Source organism: Pipistrellus kuhlii, unplaced genomic scaffold (assembly GCF_014108245.1).
Source record: "Pipistrellus kuhlii isolate mPipKuh1 unplaced genomic scaffold, mPipKuh1.p scaffold_m20_p_10, whole genome shotgun sequence".
NCBI classification, from domain to species: Eukaryota; Metazoa; Chordata; class Mammalia; order Chiroptera; family Vespertilionidae; genus Pipistrellus; species Pipistrellus kuhlii.
The window spans coordinates 13,960,156-13,982,007 of record NW_023425405.1 but is presented as its reverse complement, the minus strand read 5'-3'; the positions used below and the strand labels follow the sequence as shown (position 1 = coordinate 13,982,007).

At 48.3% G+C, this 21,852-nt stretch overlaps 1 protein-coding gene across 1 annotated transcript in view; it reads left to right on the top strand.

Annotated features, from left to right (window-relative positions):
• PLXNA4 (plexin A4) overlaps positions 1-21,852 on the top strand; it is a 398,700-nt gene that overhangs the window by 286,866 nt on the left and 89,982 nt on the right. Inside the window, exon 5 of the mRNA XM_036427224.2 lies at positions 12,581-12,681. Coding sequence (XP_036283117.1) covers positions 12,581-12,681 — 101 coding nt within the window. The remainder of the gene's footprint in view (positions 1-12,580; positions 12,682-21,852) is intronic.

The window sequence follows — 21,852 nt, the reverse complement described above, 5'->3', positions numbered from 1 at the left end:
CCTAGCTTCATCTAACTTTCCCAGGTCCTGTGGGCAATAAAAATAATTCAGGTGTGTGTGTGTGTGTGTGTGTGTGTGTGTGTGTGTGTGTGTTTTCCTCTTCCTGCCCTGTGCTTTTCAACAGCAAAGAATTGGCTGTTAGACAAGCCAGAGAGGGGAGAGGAGTGGAAACTGGTGGGAGAGCTCAGGGCTGACTGCAGAGCCCAACCCCCTAATGTCCCAGTGCAAGTTCCCTCAAGTTCCAACTCCTCTCCCAGCGCGTCTGATAAGGTATCAGCAGCAGAAGTTCTCAGCGATCACAGGGCACATCTGGAAACCTTTAAAGTTGAACTTGGAAGTTGAACGTTTTATTTAGGGAAGCTTCATCTGTTCCAGAAGGAGATGCAAACCGAAGGGCGAGCGAGCCATGGCTGTCATCACCTTAATGATAGCTGCCATTTATTTGGTACAGATGCCCCGGGAACCACGTTGAGTGTTTTACACGTATTATATTATTTAGTCTGCATAACCTTTTGGAGGCTCGAAAATGTTAAGTGCCTGACCAAGCTATTAAGTGGCAGAGCTAGAATCTGAAAGGCAACCCTTCAGATCTCAAAGTCCAGATCCGAACAGCTGCACTGCCTGCTCCCCGCTGATCCACCACCGCCATGGGCTCTCCACGCCCAGCGCCCTCGCCCAGGTCCTCCAGACGTGAGCTTGTCTGATGTAGGCAGCGACATTTCACATAGGGCTCTTCACCGCTGTTACAGAAAGAAGGTGGCTGAGGTTCCCGGACTCCCCCTAGGCCACACCGTACCCATCTTTTGAGAATGGGCACACATGAGCCAGGAACAGACCGCTCCTCCCATCCCACTCCCACTCCACGCCGGCAGTTCTTTCTGACCTCACTGAGTCCCCATCTAAATTTAGCCCTGAGCAGCCGCTCCTTGTGGTTTCGGAGGGGGAATCTATTCCCAGCCTCGGCCTGGTGCAGCTCAGATGGCCCAGCTGCACACGATGAGGAAAGGACTTAGCCTCACCATCACCACGCACCTCTCCACAGTGACCCTCCTAATGGAACCCACCGGCCCCACAGCTGCCGTCCAGTGGGACCAGCTCCTGACCATTGGGAGTGGGAGCCTCTGCCTTACTTTCTCCACTCTAGTCTGGGGCACAGCTTAGTCCCCTGCGCGTGTACTGTGGTCCCAGTTAGAGAAAGGCAAGAATGGACATTGCCAGATCTGTCATCCAGCAGCAGATCTGTCATCCATCTGGCATCCCCACATGCCCAGAAGGAAACTGAGGTTCCAAGTCATAAGTAACTGGCCCACAGTCACACATCTGACAAGTGGCTGAGTCAGGATTGGAACCTAAGACTGGATTCAAAGGCTGGTGCTCCTTCTACCCCATCAGTCCGGCTCAGTGCAGCCACCGGCCTGTGCATTCACCCCTTCCTCACACTTGTTCCTGTTAATGATAGAGACGGTGATAGCAAACACTGCCCACGTCATAGTTGAGGATCGCAAGTTGTGGCAATGTTCTTGCTTAGAAGCAAGGTACATTTCTGTCTGATATCATCTAACATCTTCAAGATTTCAAGAACTAGGGAAGGGGCAGCACTGAACCTCCCTACGATTCAGACAGATTAAGTTACCAAGAAGGGACTAAAATAGGGGGCGATCTAGGAATGAAATTTCTGGAGGCTTTTCCAGACTTAAGATTATTAATTATGGTGGAAACTTCCAGATAGAAAGGACAGCATAGATTCATTTATGTCTGAAAAGTGCCAGCCTGGGAAGAAATGACATTTTAGGTTTTGTAATAACTATCCAATAATTTCTTTAAAAACGTAGTACCAATCTAACCCCCCACCCACAGTGTATAAAGCCTAAAACCCTTTTTAATGCTCTCATTTTAACTGTTGTCCTTTATATTTCAAGAACTATTGGAAAACACCCTCAGGGCGGCATCTCTTAATGAGGGAGACACATTACTATGGCTAAGTATCTTTGTATGCCCAAAGATACTTAGCCATCAGAGGACCTGCTTCCTCTTCCCCAGGAGCAGGCTGGGTCCCTGCCCCACAAAGGGGAGCGCATGTAGGTTTGGGAGAGGGAGTGGCTGTCTTGAGGCAGGGAGTGAGAACAGAGCAAGAGGATTTAGGCTCCTTTCGGCATTGGTGGTAGTGTGCCTCCTCCTTCCTAAGCCAGCAGCACCGGCTTCCCTGAGAAGGGGCCTTATGTTGCTGGGACCTAAAAATCTCCCAGTGAGGGATATCAGTTTCCTTCATTTCGCCACCATGATTTTTCCCAGGCTCAGCTTCCTTTTTGAAGGAAGATGCTTGTCTGTGATCCAAAGGCACCACCTACCCAGACAGGGATATGTGCAAGGAAAGCAGTGTTTATTTGCAAACATGCTCCCGTGGCCACAGATTTCTGCAAACACCACGCCTGTTACCAGGCACACTCATCTGGGCACACACCCTCAGGCTGCCTTGCACTCATGCACATCCGTGTACCGTTTGCACACAACCACTCTGGCTGGGGACTTTAGCCAGCAGTGCCCCTGACAGGGGGAAGTTAGAGGAAGGGTTAAATGCTAGGTGAAAAGAGAGGGTCCCCCTGGCCTGCCCTGCCACTTCCCTCACACAGTCCTGCCAGGGAGCCAGAGGGTCCCTGCATATGTCTCAGAACTTGCTTGGCTCAGCTCCCGGCCTGGACTGCAGTGTCCCTGTGCCAGCCCATCCTTCCCCGCCCTCTCCTCTCTGGCTGCCAGAACAAAGGCCTGCCTTGAGCAGACTGAGCTGGAGACACTCACGCCCGCAGATCCCTGTCCCAGTTCTGTTGGGCCAACGTCCCTGTCAGTCTAGCATGGTGAAAGATGGCTGGAAAGGAGCAGCAGTACTTAGATCCCCAGGACAAAGGCTCCTTCCCACCTGCTGGGCCTGGTCTCAGAGGGTGTGGGTCCCAGAGGCTCCACCTCTTCCTCTGGCCCTGAACCTGGGGTTGGGTCAAGAGAGGTCAGGAGTCTGTATCTAGGGAGTGGGTATCAATAGAAGATTGTTGATGGCCATGTGGCCTTGCCCCAAAACCCCTGCAGCCACTGAGGTTCTCCTAAAACCTAAAGTAGCTACATTGGTTCCCTGACCCTTTTCACTCATTAACTCAGTGAGTGCCAGAACTGCATGCTGGTGAGGTGGCTCTCTGGGCAGGGTGTGGCTGTGGCTGCCAGTGTCCTCTGTCAAATGCACTGGTCAGCTTGCCCTGGAAAACTCACCTTGCAACACCACAGTTCTGGAGGTCAGGCCTCCCAACTCATCGTGTGCATGTGAGCATGAGAGCCTAGAGAGGGGAGATAATTTGACATTTACCCTAAGAGATGAACGTGTGGCAATAATCCAGAAATTACAAGTTTAGGGTAGAGCCAAGATTGTCAAATCCATTATCTCCATGAGGTCCTTGGAATATGTTACAGATCGACAGGAACCAAGTTCATTCATTCATTCCTCATTCATTCTTCATTCATTCATTCATTCATTCATGCCATCATCCACTCCCTTGTTCATCTATGTTCACCTGCTATGCCTGAACCGAGTATTAGGAGTGGTGGGATGAAGAGAAGTGACTTCACACCAGCTCTCCCTCCTGAGGGCATTTTATCTGAGAACGATACTGGAACAATAGACAAAGTGTTGCTATTGGCATTTCACTAACACATTCATGGTTTTATTTCCATCAATCCTCAAAATAGCCCTGCAGGGTGCTTACTGTTATTCCAGTCACTCAGGAAGTGGTAGACCTAGGATTCAAACTCAAATCTCTGCTTCTCACTTGGACTGAGATAAAACTATTCAAACTCTCTTTTTCTTCTCAGCCACATTTTAAAGAGCCAGGAAGTCTCCCTGGAAGAGAAGGGCTGCACTAAGACCTGCTGTCTGTCTCTCTTAAGGGCTCCTCCTCAGGAATGGGGCCCACAGAAGGGGCCCCTCAGCCCCTGAACTCAGCCAGACCTTGATTTACAGTAAGCAGCCTGCAACGCTGTGAAATGTCTAACCCAAAGACCTGGGTTCAGTGCTGGGCCCAAAGGTTTATCAACCCCCTGGGCTGCCTGCAGGGAGTTTGTGAGGCAGGCTGCAGCCTCAGCTTCATTTTAATTTCCACCCTTGCCACCCCCCTGCTGTGTAACCATGAGCTAGCGGAGCATCTCCGGGTTGTAGCTTTTCCATCTGTGCAAAAGAAAAGGGGTTGCTCTCTCACTTGGTGAGAGGCATGGCTAATAAGGACCGTGTGCCATTGTGGTGCAGCCCACACTGGGAGGAGCGTGGATGGGGTGATTTCTCCAGGCTCTGCGGAAAGCATGCTGAGAGCTCCTCTCGCAGCTACTGCCATTTGCTAATGAGAAGCAGCATATGTTGATGATTCCGGCATCAACGCTTGCTCCTTGGCTGTCCGAGTTTCCAGAGCAAACTGGCTTCCTATTAGGCATTTATACTTATTAATAGCAGCAAATTGCAGCCCTTCACAACATCTGCTACTTTTCATTTGCAAACAGCTTCCTAGGCCATTTGTATTAGTAGTATTTTGTGGCCAATTCTCCGAGGCAGAGTAGGCCTGGGTCCCCCTGTCTGTGGAGACATAAGGAGGGAAAAGGATTTGCTCAGGGTCACCCAGACACCCAGAATGGATTAGAGCTCAGAATCTCAGCTTCCCAAGCCTCAGGCTCTGGGACTATTGCCTCGCTGTTCAGAGTATCGATGACCTTGACCCCAGAACTCATAGAGGCATGTGTGGACAATGGTGACAGCCAGACCACTGCCCTTGACCCTATGCTCCAGTCTGTTCTCAAGTGAGGCCCCTGCTGCATTAGCCCCACAGCCAGGAACAAGCAGGAGGAATTGCAAAGTTCAAGGCAAACCATTCTGGAGGAGCTTTTATTCCTGCCAAGAAGATTATTTCCAGTCTGGGAATCCAGGACGCCAGTACAGAGGGTCCTGTGAGCATCTGCGCTTCCAGTCAGCTATTATATTTACATCTGGAGAACTGGGTTCTCTTCCCAGAATATTTTTTGGCACTTTCCCCAGGGGCTGAGCCTCCTTGAGATCTGCAGATGCATCATCTCAGAATTAAGAGATCTTAGTCAGCATGGGAGATAGTGGCAAGAGTCAACTATCATGTTTGATCTAGTTTTTAATAATCTCCCCACCTTGAAACCAGGTGTACCTAGATCTATGTGGTACTCAGCTTAGAAAGAAGCTACCACACTGCACCTTTACCCCTCCTCCAGTTAGTCTTTTCCTCTACCTTTTCACAGTACTTTGCACCCTGGTGTGACTTTCTGCCTAGCACTTGTGTATCAGTTAGCTATTACTACAGTAAAGCTGTGTAACAAATCACTCCCAAACTCAGTAGCATACAATAAAAAGCATGAGCTCTCATACTCAGGGACCTGAGAGTCATTGCATGTCAGCTGATTTAGGCTAAGCGAGGCTACGAGGTCCTGCTTCAAGCTGCTCCTCCAGCCGGGCTTACCTGCTTACTGTGGGCTGGGTTCAGGCCTGCTCCATGTGGGTTCATTGGGGCCAAGCTAAAGAGGAAGCAGCTACATGGGGAGGCCTTTTCATGGCGATGATAGAAGCACAAGGGGACAAAGCTAACCACACAAACATATCTCCAGCCTGAGCCTTATACTTGCTGCCATTCTATTGACCAAGGCAAGATCTGAGGCCAAGCCCAAGGTATAGAGCTGGGAAGTGCAGGCCACCTCTCCATGCACCGGGAGGCCAGGTGGGAGTGGTGGGTTGGGATATACGAGGCCACTTTAATGGAGTGGAGAGGTGGGGCTCATACCTCAATCTGCCAGAGCCTGGGACCGGCCTCCTGGCCTCTGCCTCTCTTGCCAGTCTATATATTCAAATATACGTGCCACCTCTGAAGCCAGGAGGAGGGGAATCATTGTGCTCCAGGCACAGGGAGTGACTTGACACAAACACAGCATTCTGAGCCACTGCTCACCTATCACAAGTCCAAGCCTTGGCTCTGCAAAGTCATTTGTCATATTGAACCCCTGGGGAGAAAAGCGGCCCCAAGTCAGCAAAATGAAGGCTGGACTGGTAACCAGAGGCCATCTAATGAGAGAAAGGCCCTGGAGCAGCTTGAGGGGCTCAGAGACCATGACACTGAGACCCATATGCCCTGCTGAGTTCATGTCCTAGGAAAGGACTGGCTTTCCCCACCTCGACTTGTCTTGGGGACAGCAGAGAGGGACGTGGCACTGGGTGGCATCTGCATAGCTAGACAGCTCCAGGACAGCATCATGGAGTTTCTTAATGGGTAGTCTTGTCTCTCTCTCTTTTTTCTTTTCTTTTTTTGACAATTTTGAAGGAAATTGGGTACTTAAGAAGCCTTTGGACATTTAAATTAACTCCCACCATCAGACTCAATGTAGCCACTGTAGCATTAGCATCCAATTATAAGAGGAGAGATGGAGCAATAACTCACATTTTGACCAGAATGTCAAAAGCTTAAACAAATTAGAGGTACACACAGAAGCTGTATGTTCTGTCTATGGAACATTTCTGAATGTAATCAGCAGAGCAGCAGGCACCCTTTGCAATGCTAACAGCACAGGGAGAGTGGGACCCTATTGCTAGAGTAAGCATCTTTGAAAATATCATGGCACCCATGTAGGGACTAGACAGTGGGGTCCAAGGCTCAGGGTAACTGGGAAAATTCCTCCAGCTGCCCCGAGCACACCCAGGCCCCAGGCCCTCCAGGCCAAGGGTTTCCGTTGATCAGAGTACAGAAGCATACAAAGGCCCAGGCCCCGGGTTCAAATCCTGTATGGATCCTTTGCTGTATTCTCAGTTTCTCCTTGTTTTCCTATCCCAGGCCCCTGTTTTGTAAACTGATGGCCTTGGTCATGGGGCTGGACAGGTGCAGGATAGAGATGATGGTTCTATTTACAATAGTTCAAAACCAGAAGAAACTACGCTATGCTAAGGAAGTTTACCTTGGTGGCAAACGGATAAAGCAAATCACTGTGACTCCAAGAAAGGTAATGATGGGGAAAGAGAGGTGGGGAAGGGGATGGGCAGGCAGGAGCTTCATGATCGAACTGGGGAATGAGAAATGACAACACAGAGAATGCGCAGGAACAGGAAAACTGACTGAACTCGGGGGCCCTCTGACTTACAGTCACTATTTGAACTCTAAGGCCCTCCTCCCTGGGCCTCTGGGAAGGAGTGGGAGGTGAGGAGAATCCTGGATAGAGCAAGGCTGTGACATTATTTTTCCCAATCAGGACATGGAGGTTCAGCGCTTGAGAATGACAGATCCGGTTATATAGCAGTACACGATAAGAGACATTCATCCGAACCCTTTTGTCCATTTGAGATTAAATTGAAAAGAGTAGCGATGCCTTTCTTTTCACTCAAAGATTTCAGAATATTTCATAAACATGAATTTATTAGTCTACCCAAAGAAAGCGTCTCCCCCTTGACCCGGAAAGCTGAGCAGAGAATAGGTGTTCTCACATCCACCCGATAGGTTCTTCTTAGATCCTTTATTGTGGTAAAATATACATAACATGAAATTCACCATCTTATCCATGGTTCAGCGTTTGGTGGCATTCGCACTGTGCTGCAGCCATCTCCACCATCGTCTTCAGGACTCTTCATCTTCCCTAACTGAAACCCCCTGCCTATTAAAGACTTAACCCCTTTTCCTTTCCCAGCCCCTGACAACCATTCTTCATGTCTTCACTAATTGGACTACTCTAGATACTCATATAAGTAGAATAGTATTTCTATTTTTGTTACTGCCTTATTTCACTTAGCTTACTGTCCTCAAGGTCTATCCATGTCGGAGCATGTGTTAGAATTTCCTTCCTTTTTAAGGCTGAATGATATTTCATTGTATGTATAGACCACATTGTGCTTATCCATTCACCTATCAATGGACATTTGGGTTGCTTCTCTTTTGACTGTTGTGAATAGTGCTGCCGTGAGCACTGGTGTGCAAGTATCTATTCAAGTCCCTATTTCCAATTCTTTTGGGTGTGTACTGAGAGGTGGAATTAATAGATGCTATGGTGATTCTATGTTTAATTTTTTGAGGATGTGCCATACTATCTAATACATTTTTGCACAAAGCTGGTAGAAAGTGTCAAGGTGACTACGTGTAGACCCTTAACCCCTTCTCCCCCAGCTCAGTGTAGGTCACAGGGGAGTTCTGAGAGGTGGTGAGACTCCTGTCCTAGAAGCAGCAAAGGAGCTATCGCAGCCACATTAGTCAATTCTTCTCCTGGAGTCCATGACCAGGGGACAGACCTCAGTCTATTGTGGTCTCTGAGACCATCCATCACTTGGATAGCTCAGTCGCATGGCCATCTGATTTTGTTCTCCAGGCAGAAGCCCCCCTCCATGACTTTCTTTTCTCACCTCTTCCTGTTGTTTGAATTCCCTCACTCAGTTAATTAGCATGCCTGGCATTGTAGCTTAAGACTTTAATCAGCATGGGGTGGTTTTAATTAATCATGTGTGTCTGCATCTGGAGTGGTTTGTGTTCCAGGGTCAGGAGAGGAGCCAGAGATGGGGGATAGAGGAAGAGGCTTTGTTTAGTGTTTGGTGTGGGCAGGGAATCTAGGTATCTGGGGAGAGAGAAACTTAGTAGCGATATGGCTCAGGAGCCACCTGGATACCTGCAAAGCTTTGGAGCAATGTGCAGCCTGTAACCAGAGCTATTGGGGTACAGAACTGCACTGAGATAGATGGTGGACAAAATCCAGTTTTCGAAGGTGTCAGGACATTTTCTGATGGTTTTCAGAATTACCTGTGAAGTGTGGAGTGAGACAATGCAACAATGAAAATGTGACTTTGGAGATTTCCCTGGGCCTAGTCTTCTTCAGGAAAGTCCAGAAAAGGTGAGGGGGCTGGCATTAGTTCTCAAATAGTAGTGGCCTTCCTACTTGGTCTTTCAGAATCCTGTTGGCTCCCCCAGTTTTAGCATTCATGCTTTTAAAAAAAAATGAAGAAAACCTCACTAGAGTTTAGAAAAGTAATAAAACAATCTCAGAAAACATAAACAGAAAGATCCTAAAAGTAAAGGTTAAAGAAAGTTAAGTCTCATTAAAACTGACCAGGACTGCCGGGACTGGTTTGGCTCAGTGGATAGAGCCTTGGCCAGCGGACTGAAGGGTCCCGGGTTCGATTCCGGGCAGGGGCATGTACCTTGGTTGTGGGCACATCCCCAGTAGAAGGCGTGCAAGAGGCAGCTGATCGATGATTCTCTCTCATCAATGTTTCTAACTCTCTATCTCTCTCTCTTCCTCTCTGTGAAAAATCAATAAAATATATTTTTAAAAAATAAATAAATAAAAATAAAATTGACCAGGACTTATGTCCCTGTCCCACAGGGATCCACCTAGATGGAAAGCAAAGAATTATGCTTAACTGTTACAGTAGTTGATAAAAGCACTTAAGTAAATCCATGAAGCAGGGATAACCCCAGAGTTTCATCCCAAAGATGAAGCAATGGACAACTTAGGGGCAGACACCACAGTTCAAGGAGGAAATGATGTGTTCAAGATATAAAAGAAGAAAACTTTTCCTATACCTACTCAACTTCTGACTGAATTCATGGGCCGAGGAAGACTGTCAGAGCAGCCTTCTGTGATGTGGGAGAGAGGAAAAGTGGCAGTGTAATGCAGAAAGGGTATTCATGACACAGATAACAGCAATAATCACTTGCAACATGCTTGATCCGGTACAAAACTTCATATCTGCTGGGTCATCTGTGCTTTGAAAAACTCTATGAATTAAGGGGGATTTTTATCGCCATGTTTAAAGATGAGAAACATTGAGATTCAGAGACAACAGGATCTCATTGCTAGACTAGGGTGAAGCCAGAATTTGAACCTCGCTCTGCAGGCTTTCACACTTTTTCCAACCAAGCGGAAATGACTCTTGCTCAAAATCAAGAGAGAAAGGACTTTACAATTTCAGATATTGACAGTATTAAACACCAGTTGCAAGATATTTTTAGAAATCTGAATGCAAAGGCTTTGAGAATGTCAAGTTGGCCAAGCAGCTGGCTCTTTGTGTCTCACACCCCAGAACCCCATGGCACAGCCACCCAAGACAAATTATAGAGCAAGTCCGTGGGAGAAACTGGGGAGGATATTAATTACATTTGGACCAAGAAAATGCTTTCGATTGATTGAAAAAGTCATGATTTTCTCTTTAAGGCCATGCAAAAGAAATGAAGTGTTACACAAGCAGCTGGAACAGATAAAAACATTATTATGTACTTATGTTACCAACTTTCACCATCCATGGTCCCTATATTACCTTTTCCCCCTCCAGGCATCATGTTTTGAAAGATTTTTGCCTACTAAACAAAGTGAATTTATTAAGTAATAATATATTTCCTATTCTTAATATGGCACATACATCACTGGGTTCGCGTACAAACAGAAAACAGCAACAATTCAATTTCCATTAGGCTTTTGGAAATATTGCAAATAGCTTGTGGACCTCATTACCATTCACAAATTCCTATGAGCCCAGGTGCTTTGGGCTGGGAACCATTATTTATATGCTTCTATGACCAGCACGTAGATGCCCTCCTAAGTGGTATAGGAAGAAAGTAAGGGGGCAACAGGAAGAGGGTGAGTTCCTGGCTGAGGGTAGAGTCAGTGGGATTATTTGTAAGAAACTGATTGTCAGGATTAATTACACAAATGGCAAGGGTGTCTGTAGGTAGAGCCAAGGCATGGCTCATGCTGATCACATAAGTGGTAATAAAAGGAAAGATAAAATCCCCAATGTGCCAAAAAGACATCTGAGAATGTGGAGAGAGGGCCCCCAAGGCCAAGGGCAAAGCAATAAGAATGGAAACAGGAAACTAAAATGTAACTCGGAAGAAGTGAAAATGCAGTGTGGTCATTAAGAATGCTCAGTGTGTACTTGAGAAAATAAAACAAAACAGAAGGTATATAAAGGGAAAAGGAAAATTGGGGGCAAGGGGGAGGAAAACAAGATCATGTGGGATTTAGAATTCATTATTAATTAAATCCCAAAGGGAGTTTGGAGCCTGGGCAGGCTCTGGTGCCAGTTCGCTGTGCATGAGTTACAAGTCGTCCCTGCCAAGCAGTGCATAATTGTGCGGAGGCAGATGCCCTGCAAGGCAACAGCAGAACACAGCCTCCGCATTTGTTTGGCATGTATGGAGGTGCAGTCAGGTCAGCGGGGTTTACTGCTAAGGGCCTGTTGTCTGATGGGAGAAATTTTAAAAGATGACCACATCACATTCTCTTAGCTCAAGAAATCATTGAGATAAAAATGTATCCCAAATGGAAAAGGATAATTTAAAAAAAAATAAGTTTTGTAAAGAAGAAACTGACAAAATGGAGAATAAAGGCCAGAGCTATAGAGAAAAAAAAATTAAAATTTCATTTACTCCTGTGGATGGGTATTAAGTGCCTTCTATGTATCGGACTCTGAGAAGTCCTGTCAAAGGGATCCTGGCAAAGCTACATCAGAGAACAGAGAAAGGAACCAGATCCTTGGGAGCTCGCTGGCAATGGAGGCATTTGGGCTCAGCAGTCGTATTACCGGGAAAATTTACATTAACGAGCGGCTGGTGAAAGCAAATGTAAAGTTTTGGAGTTGGGGGGGAAGCCTCTAATCGAGAAAAGGTGTGGGTAAGAGGAGAAAGAGCAGCAGCTGCTCTTTAAAAGTACCAGAGTGAAAACTGAAAAAACTCTCAGAGCCAGTTGGCCAACATTATGAGAAAAAGAGAGTAGGCAGGTAATAGCTACGGAGCATGTTTATTGCACCTTGTTAAAAGGCATGGAGAGCTCGGCTGGTGTGGCTCAGTGGTTGAGCGTAGACCTATGAACCAGGAGGTCATGGGTTGATTCCCGATCAGGGCACATGCCCGGGTTGAGGGCTCTGTCCCCCAGTGTGGGGTATGGAAGAGGCAGTCGGTCAATGATTTTCTCTCATCATAGATGTTTCTCTCTCTCTCCCTTTCCCTTCCTCTCTGAAATCAGTAAAAATCTTTAAAAAAAAAAAAAAAGTGGGGGGGGGGGGCATGGAGAAAGAGAAAGTGAATGTCTTGGTGTTGGGTTCAAGGTATCCTGGAACCACAAATATTATGAAGGAGGAGAATGAGAAGAAGGCAAAATACTTTGTGGGAAAATAAAAACAAGACTGGAGAAAGAATGAACAGTTGAGTTCATGACATTGATAAGAAACAAGCATATGATGAACTGGATGTTTGTTGAAATATTTTGGGGTTTTGGTGGTGAGGAAATGTAAATGTAGATTATGTAAGTATATTTACAACAATTTAATCTAACCTGTATGCAGTTGATTCCCAGAGATTTCTGAGAAAATAACAGGTGGCCATCTCCCTTGGGTGCTTATAAGGCCACCTGCTCAAATATGAACTGCAAGGTCCCTTTCGATTCTGGGGTTCTGGACCCTTCATGCTCCTGCCCTGTTTTGGGTGGTACACCTGATAGAATGCAGCCTCTTTCTGGGGAACTCCTGAGTGTCCGCGAAACCTTGACCACTCTCTCGCTTGTTGTCCTGTCCCAGCTCACCAGAGTGCCTGTGGAGTCCTGTGGTCAGTACCGAAGCTGCAGTGAGTGCCTTGGCTCGGGTGACCCCCACTGCGGCTGGTGTGTGCTCCACAACACGTGAGTACAGCCCGCAGCTTCCTCCTGCCTCCCACTTCCCCCAGCACGTCTCTTCTCTCCCTGTCTTTGCTGATCCTTTGTTCCTTGTATCATTTGAGAATATTATCTTTCTTCATTTGTTCTGATTTCACTTTAAATTGCCAAATTCCCCTAAGATCTATAGAAATGGCAGTGTGGGAATGATGATGGGTCAGGGTATGGAATCAAGTGGAGGGCTGGGGAGAGGTTCGGATATTTCTGACAGTGACTTGTCTCCAGGTTGACATTCCAGGACTAAACAGCAGGGAAAAGGCATTGGGCTGGATCCATACTGTCTATTTAATCTAGACACCTTGCAGGTTCTTTGATACCCACCCCCTGAATCTTCTGGTGCTTGAGACTCTTGTGGTTCAGCTCCAGTGTGTGGTTCCCTCTGTTGCCATAGCACTCACCTGGCCCCAGAGCACATGGCCTGGGGTCACCTGTGAAGCCCGTCCCAAGGCTGAGCACTCTGCCCATGTACACTGTTTTTGCTGATTCTGTTTTATTCTATAAAAGTGAGAAGAGGGCAAAGGTATGCAGTGGAGGCAAAGGGTAACCTGGTACATGAAATGAGTATGGCATGCAGGGTACAGACAACCAACCTAGACATGTGGGGAGATTGAAGGCCTGTCTTACGGGATCCAAAGACCCTTGGCATCGCTGACTGGAGAAACCAACAGCAGGTGGATCCCACTCTGATGGAGTAGGGTCCCAGGCAACTGTTGCTGCTAGAACCCCAGGCTCTTGAAACCTGATGCTCTATGAGTTGGACCAAAGTGCCATAAACTAAGGGAAAGGACATTAGTCTTCCTGCTTCATTAGTCGCACTCAGTCATTCTCAACTTTATGACTATTGGGACAGGATCTTGCCCTGCCCCCACCCAGGAGTACCTCCAAAGTTGGAAACACCCCCCTAAATTCTAACACATCCTCTCCAAGGACACAGGCATATTCACCTCTGCGACAGTCTTGGGCATAATGAGTCCTTGAGCTTTTAAAGCACATGTGTCAAACACAAGGCCCGCAGGCCAAATCCGTCCTGCCAGGCCTTGCAATGTGGCCCGCACCGCGCTGTCATCACTGCACTCCGCTGCGTTTCCATCACAATGACAGTTTATGACTGTTCAGTAAACCATTCGGCCCGCGATTTAGGCTGGATTTTAGATTTTGGCCCCTTCTCTGATTGAGTTCGACACCCCTATTTTAAAGGGAAGCTCTGAAATCCCTCAGGTGTGGTGTGGTGCGGAAAATGGAGACAACTGACATGCACTGGAATGTACATAACTCAGAGCCAATCAGGACCTAGTGCCAAAGTATATACAGAGTTCACAGTAACCGGGAGCAGTGGAGCCCAGAGTGGCTCATGACAGAGGATGGAAGAGATTGCACTGAGAATTCAGATCAGCTCTGATCAACCTAAGAGACTGCCTAGATCAGCAGTTGCCAACCGGTGGTACTTGGGCCACTTGTGGGCCGTGAGGTCTGAAAGGTACAATAGTTGACTGCTGGCCTAATGATACTTCAGAAGGCAGAATGGAGGTCACTTCTTTGTCCCACACAGTGAGGCCTCTCAGAAAGGGACTGGGCTCCAGACCCATTGCTTCCTCGGGACCATAGCCCAGCTGGCCTTCTGCTTGGCCGAGGTTGGCTCAGCTGCTGCTGGCATGGGCACTCACATCTGGCACTGTTCAAGGGCAATCAGAAGAGCTGGCCTCTCTCTGACGCCCTATGCCTGTGGGACCCAAAAGCAGGTCTCTGTGTCAGCTTTGATCCTGCCCGTTGATGTGGCCAAGCCCCACACGGCACTGAGCTGCTCATCACCCATCCTCCCATCCCCTCACCTGAGTTGAAACAGGAATGAGGGGAGGAAACATCAGAAACTACTTCCTGCATGGCCTCAGTTTCCCCTTTAGTAACATAATACTTGCCTCCTGTCAAGATAGGAAACAGGTGGACTAGGGACAAGGTGAAGTCCAGACAGTTCATAAACGAGGCCACCAGCCTGCGCTGGGAAGCAAGCATGACTGCTGTCACCGAGGCTTCAACAAAACAGCCATGGGCAGGAACTTTGGACATCTTCCACCAAGTCCGAAGTCCACTCCCCTATCCCCACCCCCACCCCAGCTGTGCAGCACCTGGGGCAGCATCCCAGCTCCTTTTCTGTGGATTGGAGGTAATAACTCCTGACCCTGAGTCTTAGGAGAATCTGATGAGATCATGTGGGTGGAAGGGCACTGGAAACTGTGGAGAGTGTGACATGCAAGGTGAGGGTGGGACAGGAATCTTGACACAGTTGGGAAGAACTGAGAGCTCCTGGGGGCCTTGCCTCTTGTGACCTTGGTTGATCCCCATTGTTTGTCCAGATGGCTCTCCTTTAATTGCATCCTTTCCTCCCCAGCGGTATCCCAGCCTCCGACTGCCTTCCTCTGGTGGTAGATGCTCCTGCTGCCTTCCTCTCGCCTCTGTTAATCTGGCATGTACGTCAGCACAGCCTTGTGGACCACAGGCGCCCAGGAGACAGAGGCTGGGCAGTGCTTCTTCCATGCCTGTTACTCAGCACTGCTGGGGGAGTGCCCCTCCCCACCCCCTGTGGGAGCAGCTTTTCGAAAGGCGCACTGGACTCTGAAGGGAGGACTGTCATAGAAATCAGTGCATTGTATCCTCACTTTTTGCAGACATGCTATGTGGCTTTGGCTGAGAATAGCTTATTCTCATGACTCCTGGTATTCTATACAGTCAACTTGAGCATCTGAATATTGAACCATCATTGCTCCTAGGAGAAGTACAGAACTAGGTTCCTATGAGCCTCATGCCAGCATTTTTGTCAGCCCATCAGTACCTAACCATGTTTTATGTGTATTACTGTTTAAAGACACCTTATTTAATATACATTATTTCATTAACCTTGAACTCACAGCCAACAGCACTATAATCTGGGGCTGATAGAAGCATTTGTTTTCTCCATAAGAAACACCCCAGCCTTCTCCCACTTAGGACCACTTCATCATGATACTTGGGAGCCATTTTAAACAGCCGAATCACCAAGAAAAGGCACAAAAATGTGAAAAACATGACACTAAATAGGCTGCAAAAAAAAATTTTATACTGAGAGCTGAAACAAGAGGGCTGCAGTGTGGCCTTGTTGGACCTCAGCTGGGGGCATCCGCTTGTGGCCACTCAGATTTTTCTCTGCTCTGCTCATGTTTGGGAGTGAGCTTGAAAAGGCTGCAGTATCAAAATGAGGATTATAACAAATGTTAGCAAGTAGGCAAGTTCACAAGCACGGAATCCACAGATGACGAGGACCGACTGAAACTGTGTGTCAGACACAGTTTCTAAAGAGGAAGCACCATATGTCTCACAGGGACGGTGGTGTGAGGTTAAACCGAGGTCATAAAGGATGTTGTGAAAGCTCCTGTCAGCCACAGTGCTCTCTGTGACCTCGGGCCTCCGGGTTGCATGAAGAGACTGAACTGTGGTGGCTGAGCTGACATATCTGGTACAGTTCAACTCCCCTGAGAGGATGCAGTCACGGGTACCTCTAGGCCAAGGCTACCTGCCCACCATAACTCTCAGCACATCTATCTGGCCTCCCTACTCGAGTGAATGACCAAGGAGAAGCCCTGGCTTCAGGGCTGGGGAGGAGTAGGTCCCTGGGTCTTCTAAGATGTTTGCAATTAGGATGTAATGCTCAAATTTATAGAGTGTGACTCACAGGTCTTAAGTGTACAATGTAAAAAGTTTTGACAGATGCAAACACTCAGGTAATCCATACCCATAGAGATATACATTTCTTCCTCCAGAATGTCCTCTCCTGCTCCTTCTCTTTCTTCCCATGGGCCTTGCTTCCCTACTTCTTAAGTTCAGGTCAAAGCCATTGCCTCTCCCGATATATGCTCTTTTATTTTAAATGGATGCCAGTTGGACAGTCCTGGGTGGCAGAGGTGCATGAGGACATGGGCTGAGCAGGAAGGGGGAGAGGCTGCAGCCAGCAGAGCAGTGCAGGAGGTCGGGAGGATCAGAGAGCCTGCAGACACTTACTCTGGGCACCTCACTTTGCTAAGAAGGGAGCATGGTGAAAAGTGCAGGAGTTTTCTCATCATGAGAGTGCTGTGACCATACCACAGACCTGTCCCCAGGTCTCTCACACTTCCCTGACCCCTCTGTACCAGGGGGCTAGGTGAGACCACCTCTGCCCTGGCTCTCGGTGTGGAGGAGTGGGTTGCCGTCCATACCAGCATCAGCACGTTTAGTAGGCCCATATCCTGAGCGAGACCCTGTGCTGGGTGCCACAGAGCCCAGGGAACATGCCTGCCAGGAAAACCAGGGCACAGAGCACCAGGATGAGGGCTTCTTCAGGTCACAAGACAGCTGTCACTTTTGCCAATTCTCCCCATGGTTGTAGGAATAGGAGGATGGGAACTCTGTGGGAAGGGAAAGACGCAAGGGGTGTGTGTGTGTGCGTGTGTGTTGTGTTTTGTGTGTGTGTGTGTGTGTGTGTGTGTAAGAGAAGTCAGAGGGAAAGAGACAGGGACAGACAGTTTTACAGGAATAGGAGGTGAATGCTAGAGCATGCACAGTTCAAGGCGGGGCCCCTTCTAGCAGGTGGCTCTCACGGCTGAAAGGGCTGTTTGTACTACAAGGGCACAGGTGGGTTACAGACTAAACAGGCTTAAGAAATGTTCGTGTAATTGAAACCCTCCCTCTGGTTACTCAGCCCCAATTGTCTTCAAGAGCAGTCCTGCCAGCCCCAGCAGCATGGAGGGTCACCCTGCGGCCCTTCTCACAGTCCCTCCGGCTTACTGGTGTCTAATGGCAATGATAGCTTCAATAGTCTTGGTTTTTATTTGTCCATGAATCTTGAGCCTTAATTCCCCGGGCATTGATCTTGGGCCTAAACCTATCTGTTCTGACTTGTATGAAGGTAAAGGAATGCCAACCGCTCAGCTTGCCTTCGCCTGTCCTGAGCCTGGAATCTTCCCTCCAACCACCAGTCTTGGCGGGACCCCAACCCCTCTTTATCTTCCTCTCTCAGGCCCAGGCCAAGAAGCCTATCTCAGTCCAGCAGGTAATGGGATCTAGGCAGACCCAGCCACATCGATTGGCCCAGACGTTACCTTTCTGAATAAGGGTCCTCAGCGTCACTCCTGGGAGGCTCACGTAACCCAAGACACCAACAGGGAAAGATAAGATTGGCTTTTATAAAGTCTCTCCCTTGCACCCTGGTGACCTCTCCTCTTGCAGTTTCTTCTGTTGGAAGAATGCCCTCCCTGGATGGTTGGCACAGGTTACTGCTCAGGATTCATTCCTTTTATTCTTTATACTAGAGGCCTGGTGCACGACATTCATGCTTTGGGGGGGAGAGGTACCTCAGCTCAGCCTGCACCCGAGTCCTTAGCACTGCCTCAGAGGGGAACTCCAACTTTTTTCCTACCAGCCATGAGCCCAGCTTCTGGCTGAGCGACACTTCCCCTGTGGGAGCACAATGACTATCAGGGGGCAGCTCCTGTGTTGAGCATATGGCCCCTGGTGGTCAGTGAATGTTATAGTGACTGGTCATTCCACCATTCACTGGATTTGCTTATTAGGGTTTTATCATATAGGATAGTTTCTGCCAACATGGAGCAAAAGAAATAGAAGGGAGGGGAGGAGAGAGGAGGAGAGGGGAGGGGAAGTGCTGCTACCCAGGGCAGAAGGATGGGTTAAAACTAAGAACCTGTCTATGGACAAACCCAGTCTGGATTCAGTTTCCTCAGCTATAATAAGGCAACAAAAGAGCCATGTTACAGCCACAGTATGCAAATTAAGGGAGACAGTGTTCATGAAGGCTCATCACAGTGCCTATAGGTAGCCCCAATTTCAATGACTGAAGCAAAGTATATGGATCGGATCCCAGGGCCTCCTCCCTCACTGTCCTCCCCAGAACTGAGGGCTATGGCTGGTTGGCTGGCTGGTTGGGACAAACTCACAGCGATGAACCCTTATGCCTGAACAATTCCAACAGCCATACCACTTAGGCCATCTTCAGTGGCCCTGTGTGTGGCTGCTATCAGCCACCTGGGAAAGTGCAAAGAGAATAGCTTATCCCACAGCCATGGCTGAGGGTCCCTTTAATAAAGCACAAACTGATTCTAAAATGCAAATCCTTCCCAGCTGCTTCTTAGCATATCCCAGAGCCTGGTGTTCCAGGGCTACTTAACCCTAATCTGCCAAGTCAGTGGTCTCTCCAAGGCTGTTTGCAGAATGTCCACACAGCCTTGGGAGGTTGTTAGGACCCATGCCTGCCCAGAAAACTCTTCCCTGATCCAGAGGAGAGTCCCAGACTAGCTACTAGTATATTAGCATTCTGTTTTCTGTGACTAAATAGATACACAGTATGGGTTAAATTAAACTTGCTTTTGCTCTCTTCTCCACTGCCTGCTTCCCCTCCTCCCCATATACATGTAACACATGCTTTCACGGCCAATGATGTTAAGTCAAAAGCCCATCTTCTCAAAGGAGCTAGGCAAGCCGTGCTATCGTTGCAGGCTCTGAATGTCCCTCCCAGACTAAAGACTGGGCTCTCCGGGGACAACCTAAGGGCTGGGCTTACCTATGAGATACCAAGTGCAGATATGCACACTCATGTACCAGCATCCGCATACCCTGCTCAGTCATGCCACCCTGGACCACTTCAGGTGGGTGGCCCACCTTGCAAAGAGTAGAGTGTTCCCTGCACCAAGCAGGAGGACATGGTGACTTTAACAGACACAATAGCTCCAGGCTGTTGGATAAAGTGTAGTGTGAAAGTTTTTCAGAGCCCGTCAGAGCAATTGTTGGATGTGACAGCAGCCTCCTTATTACCAACTGGACTATGAAGATAATGGATCAGCCTGCTGTGATACGCCTTTGCTTTCTCCTGCTGCTCTGCCCTCTGTCTCTCTCTGTCCCTCCACTCCTGCTCTTCTCTCTACCTCTTCACTCCTAACCAACCCTCATCCTTAATAGAAATAAACAGGTCTGAATAGCACTACTTACTGACAAAGAGAGAAGCAGCCCCACTTCACTTTCTCTTCTGGCAATGGTAATTTCTCTTTTCAGAAAGAAAGAACCTCTCCAGGTCCCTGTTACTACTGCCTGGGCTTTTGTTCAATGGATCATTCATTTGAGGAGTGGCTAAAAGGAAGCCATGGAATGACTCTGTTCAACCTGGGACCCAGGGCAGAGTCCACCATGGGGTTGGGACAGGGCTACCTGGTTGCTACCGAAGCTCAGAAAAGTTCTCTTGGGCCTCCACTGACTTCCTACACCTGCTGGTTTCTGTGAGGGCCTGTGCCCTCCTCCTGCCATAGTGACCTCACCCATTAAGTGAGGCCCTGGAGGCAGGTGACTCCAGCATCTGCTGCTTTGGCTTTGGCTCTTTAGACACAGTAAAGGGTGGTGAGGTCAGTTGCCAACAGCCAATGACAGAGGAACAACCATAGTCTAATCATGGTTTTCAGTTTTGGGGTTTATCCAGGAACAATCTTAGGTTGAAATCAGGGTGTCAGTCACTGGATTCTAGAATCATGACATTGAAGGGACTGCCTGGTCCACAAGTTTCATATAAAAAACCTCCTACACACCCATCTGCCTAGAAAGGTTCCCCTCACTATCTGGTCTGCTTCCTCTGAGCACACAGATGCCCATCCTATTTCTGTGGGAGTTCCCGAGGAGAGCAAGGACAGTGATCTTAGAAAACCTGGTCTCTTTCCTCGTCAGGGATCCCAGATGTGGAGACAGTGACCAAAGAGCCCTGGGATCTCCTACTTTAGTAAATGTCCCAAGTCCTCTTATCTTTTCTATGAAGCTCAAACACCTCACATCTAAACACAGTGGGTCTAACTTTCAGCAGAGGCCATGACCAACCTGGAATGCTAAGGTTCAGGGGTCACCTGTGGGGAGAGGCAGGGAGCAGATTCTGGTAACCCAGACTGGTGGACTCATGCCAGAGGATGGAGTGAGTGGGTGGACTAGCACTAACCCCCAGTCTGGAGGCTGGCCCAGGCTGGATTCACAGATTGCCCTGTTTCCAAATTGAAATTCACTTGCTTGGCCAGCAGCACTGGGAGTTAATATCTCTATGAGTGTATTTAGGAATCAGTTTCTGGAGAACTTAATCACCACTCCTTTCCTTCTCCTCAACCCCTTCCTTCCCCATCCCTTGCCCTTTAATTTTCCACTTGGCTGGGAATTCCCCGACAGTGTGAGTTCAGGCTTAGAGGGAGGGCGGAGGCAGCTGCTTCATTAGAGAGGATAATCTCATTGGAACCACTGACTTGAATAATAGCCCCTCCAAGGGACCAGGACCATTGTCCCCAAGGGCTTGTGGCACCTTTGAACTGGGGCTGGAAAGACTATGCAGAGAAAGTGGAATGAGGAAGGGAGATAAGAGAATGTTGGCAGGGCCAGACTCCAATCCTGGGGGCCCAGTGTCCTCTTGGGGCCTGCTTTTTGCCGTCATCTGTGGGTCTGTGTGGGATGGGGTGAATGTCTGAAAACTCAAGTCACAGATAGCATTCACTTTTTGCATCCTTATGACATTTTTGTCACACCTGGGAAATAGTTGAATCTTCCTCGACCTTCAGCGTACTCCCATGGCGGAACTGAAGGGAATATTTAGGAAGTCCTGCTGAAGGTGACATCTAAGCTGGCCCTATGAACCATGAATTACCCTCTACACATGTCCTTGCCCTCGCCTGGCTAATGAGAAATCTGTCCTGGAAGAGCAGCAGGCCATTCCCCTGACAGACCTCATGGACCTCAGAAGAAATTCATCCCTTCCTTCCCATTATCCCATCACATCCAAGGTCAATTGCCTGTGCTCTAGGACATTTGCAGCCCCTACCATCGTGGGCACTGAGGGATAGTAGAAATGTCAAAACATCCCTGGCACTGACCTAAAATTTTCTTTTCACTGAGAGCTGACTTCCTGTTATCCTGTGGCAGCTGGTGAGAAGGCAGATCTACAGCCCAGCCCACCACCCTCTCTCCCTTCCCTTCCTCCTGAGCTCTGGGGCTCCTTCTACCTCAATAAGAAGGATACTGCCATAGCTATCCCCTATCTTTCTGTCTTTGATTTGCCCCAGGGCCAAGTCTTAGAAAAGATTGGTGGGGTTGGATGAGAAAGAG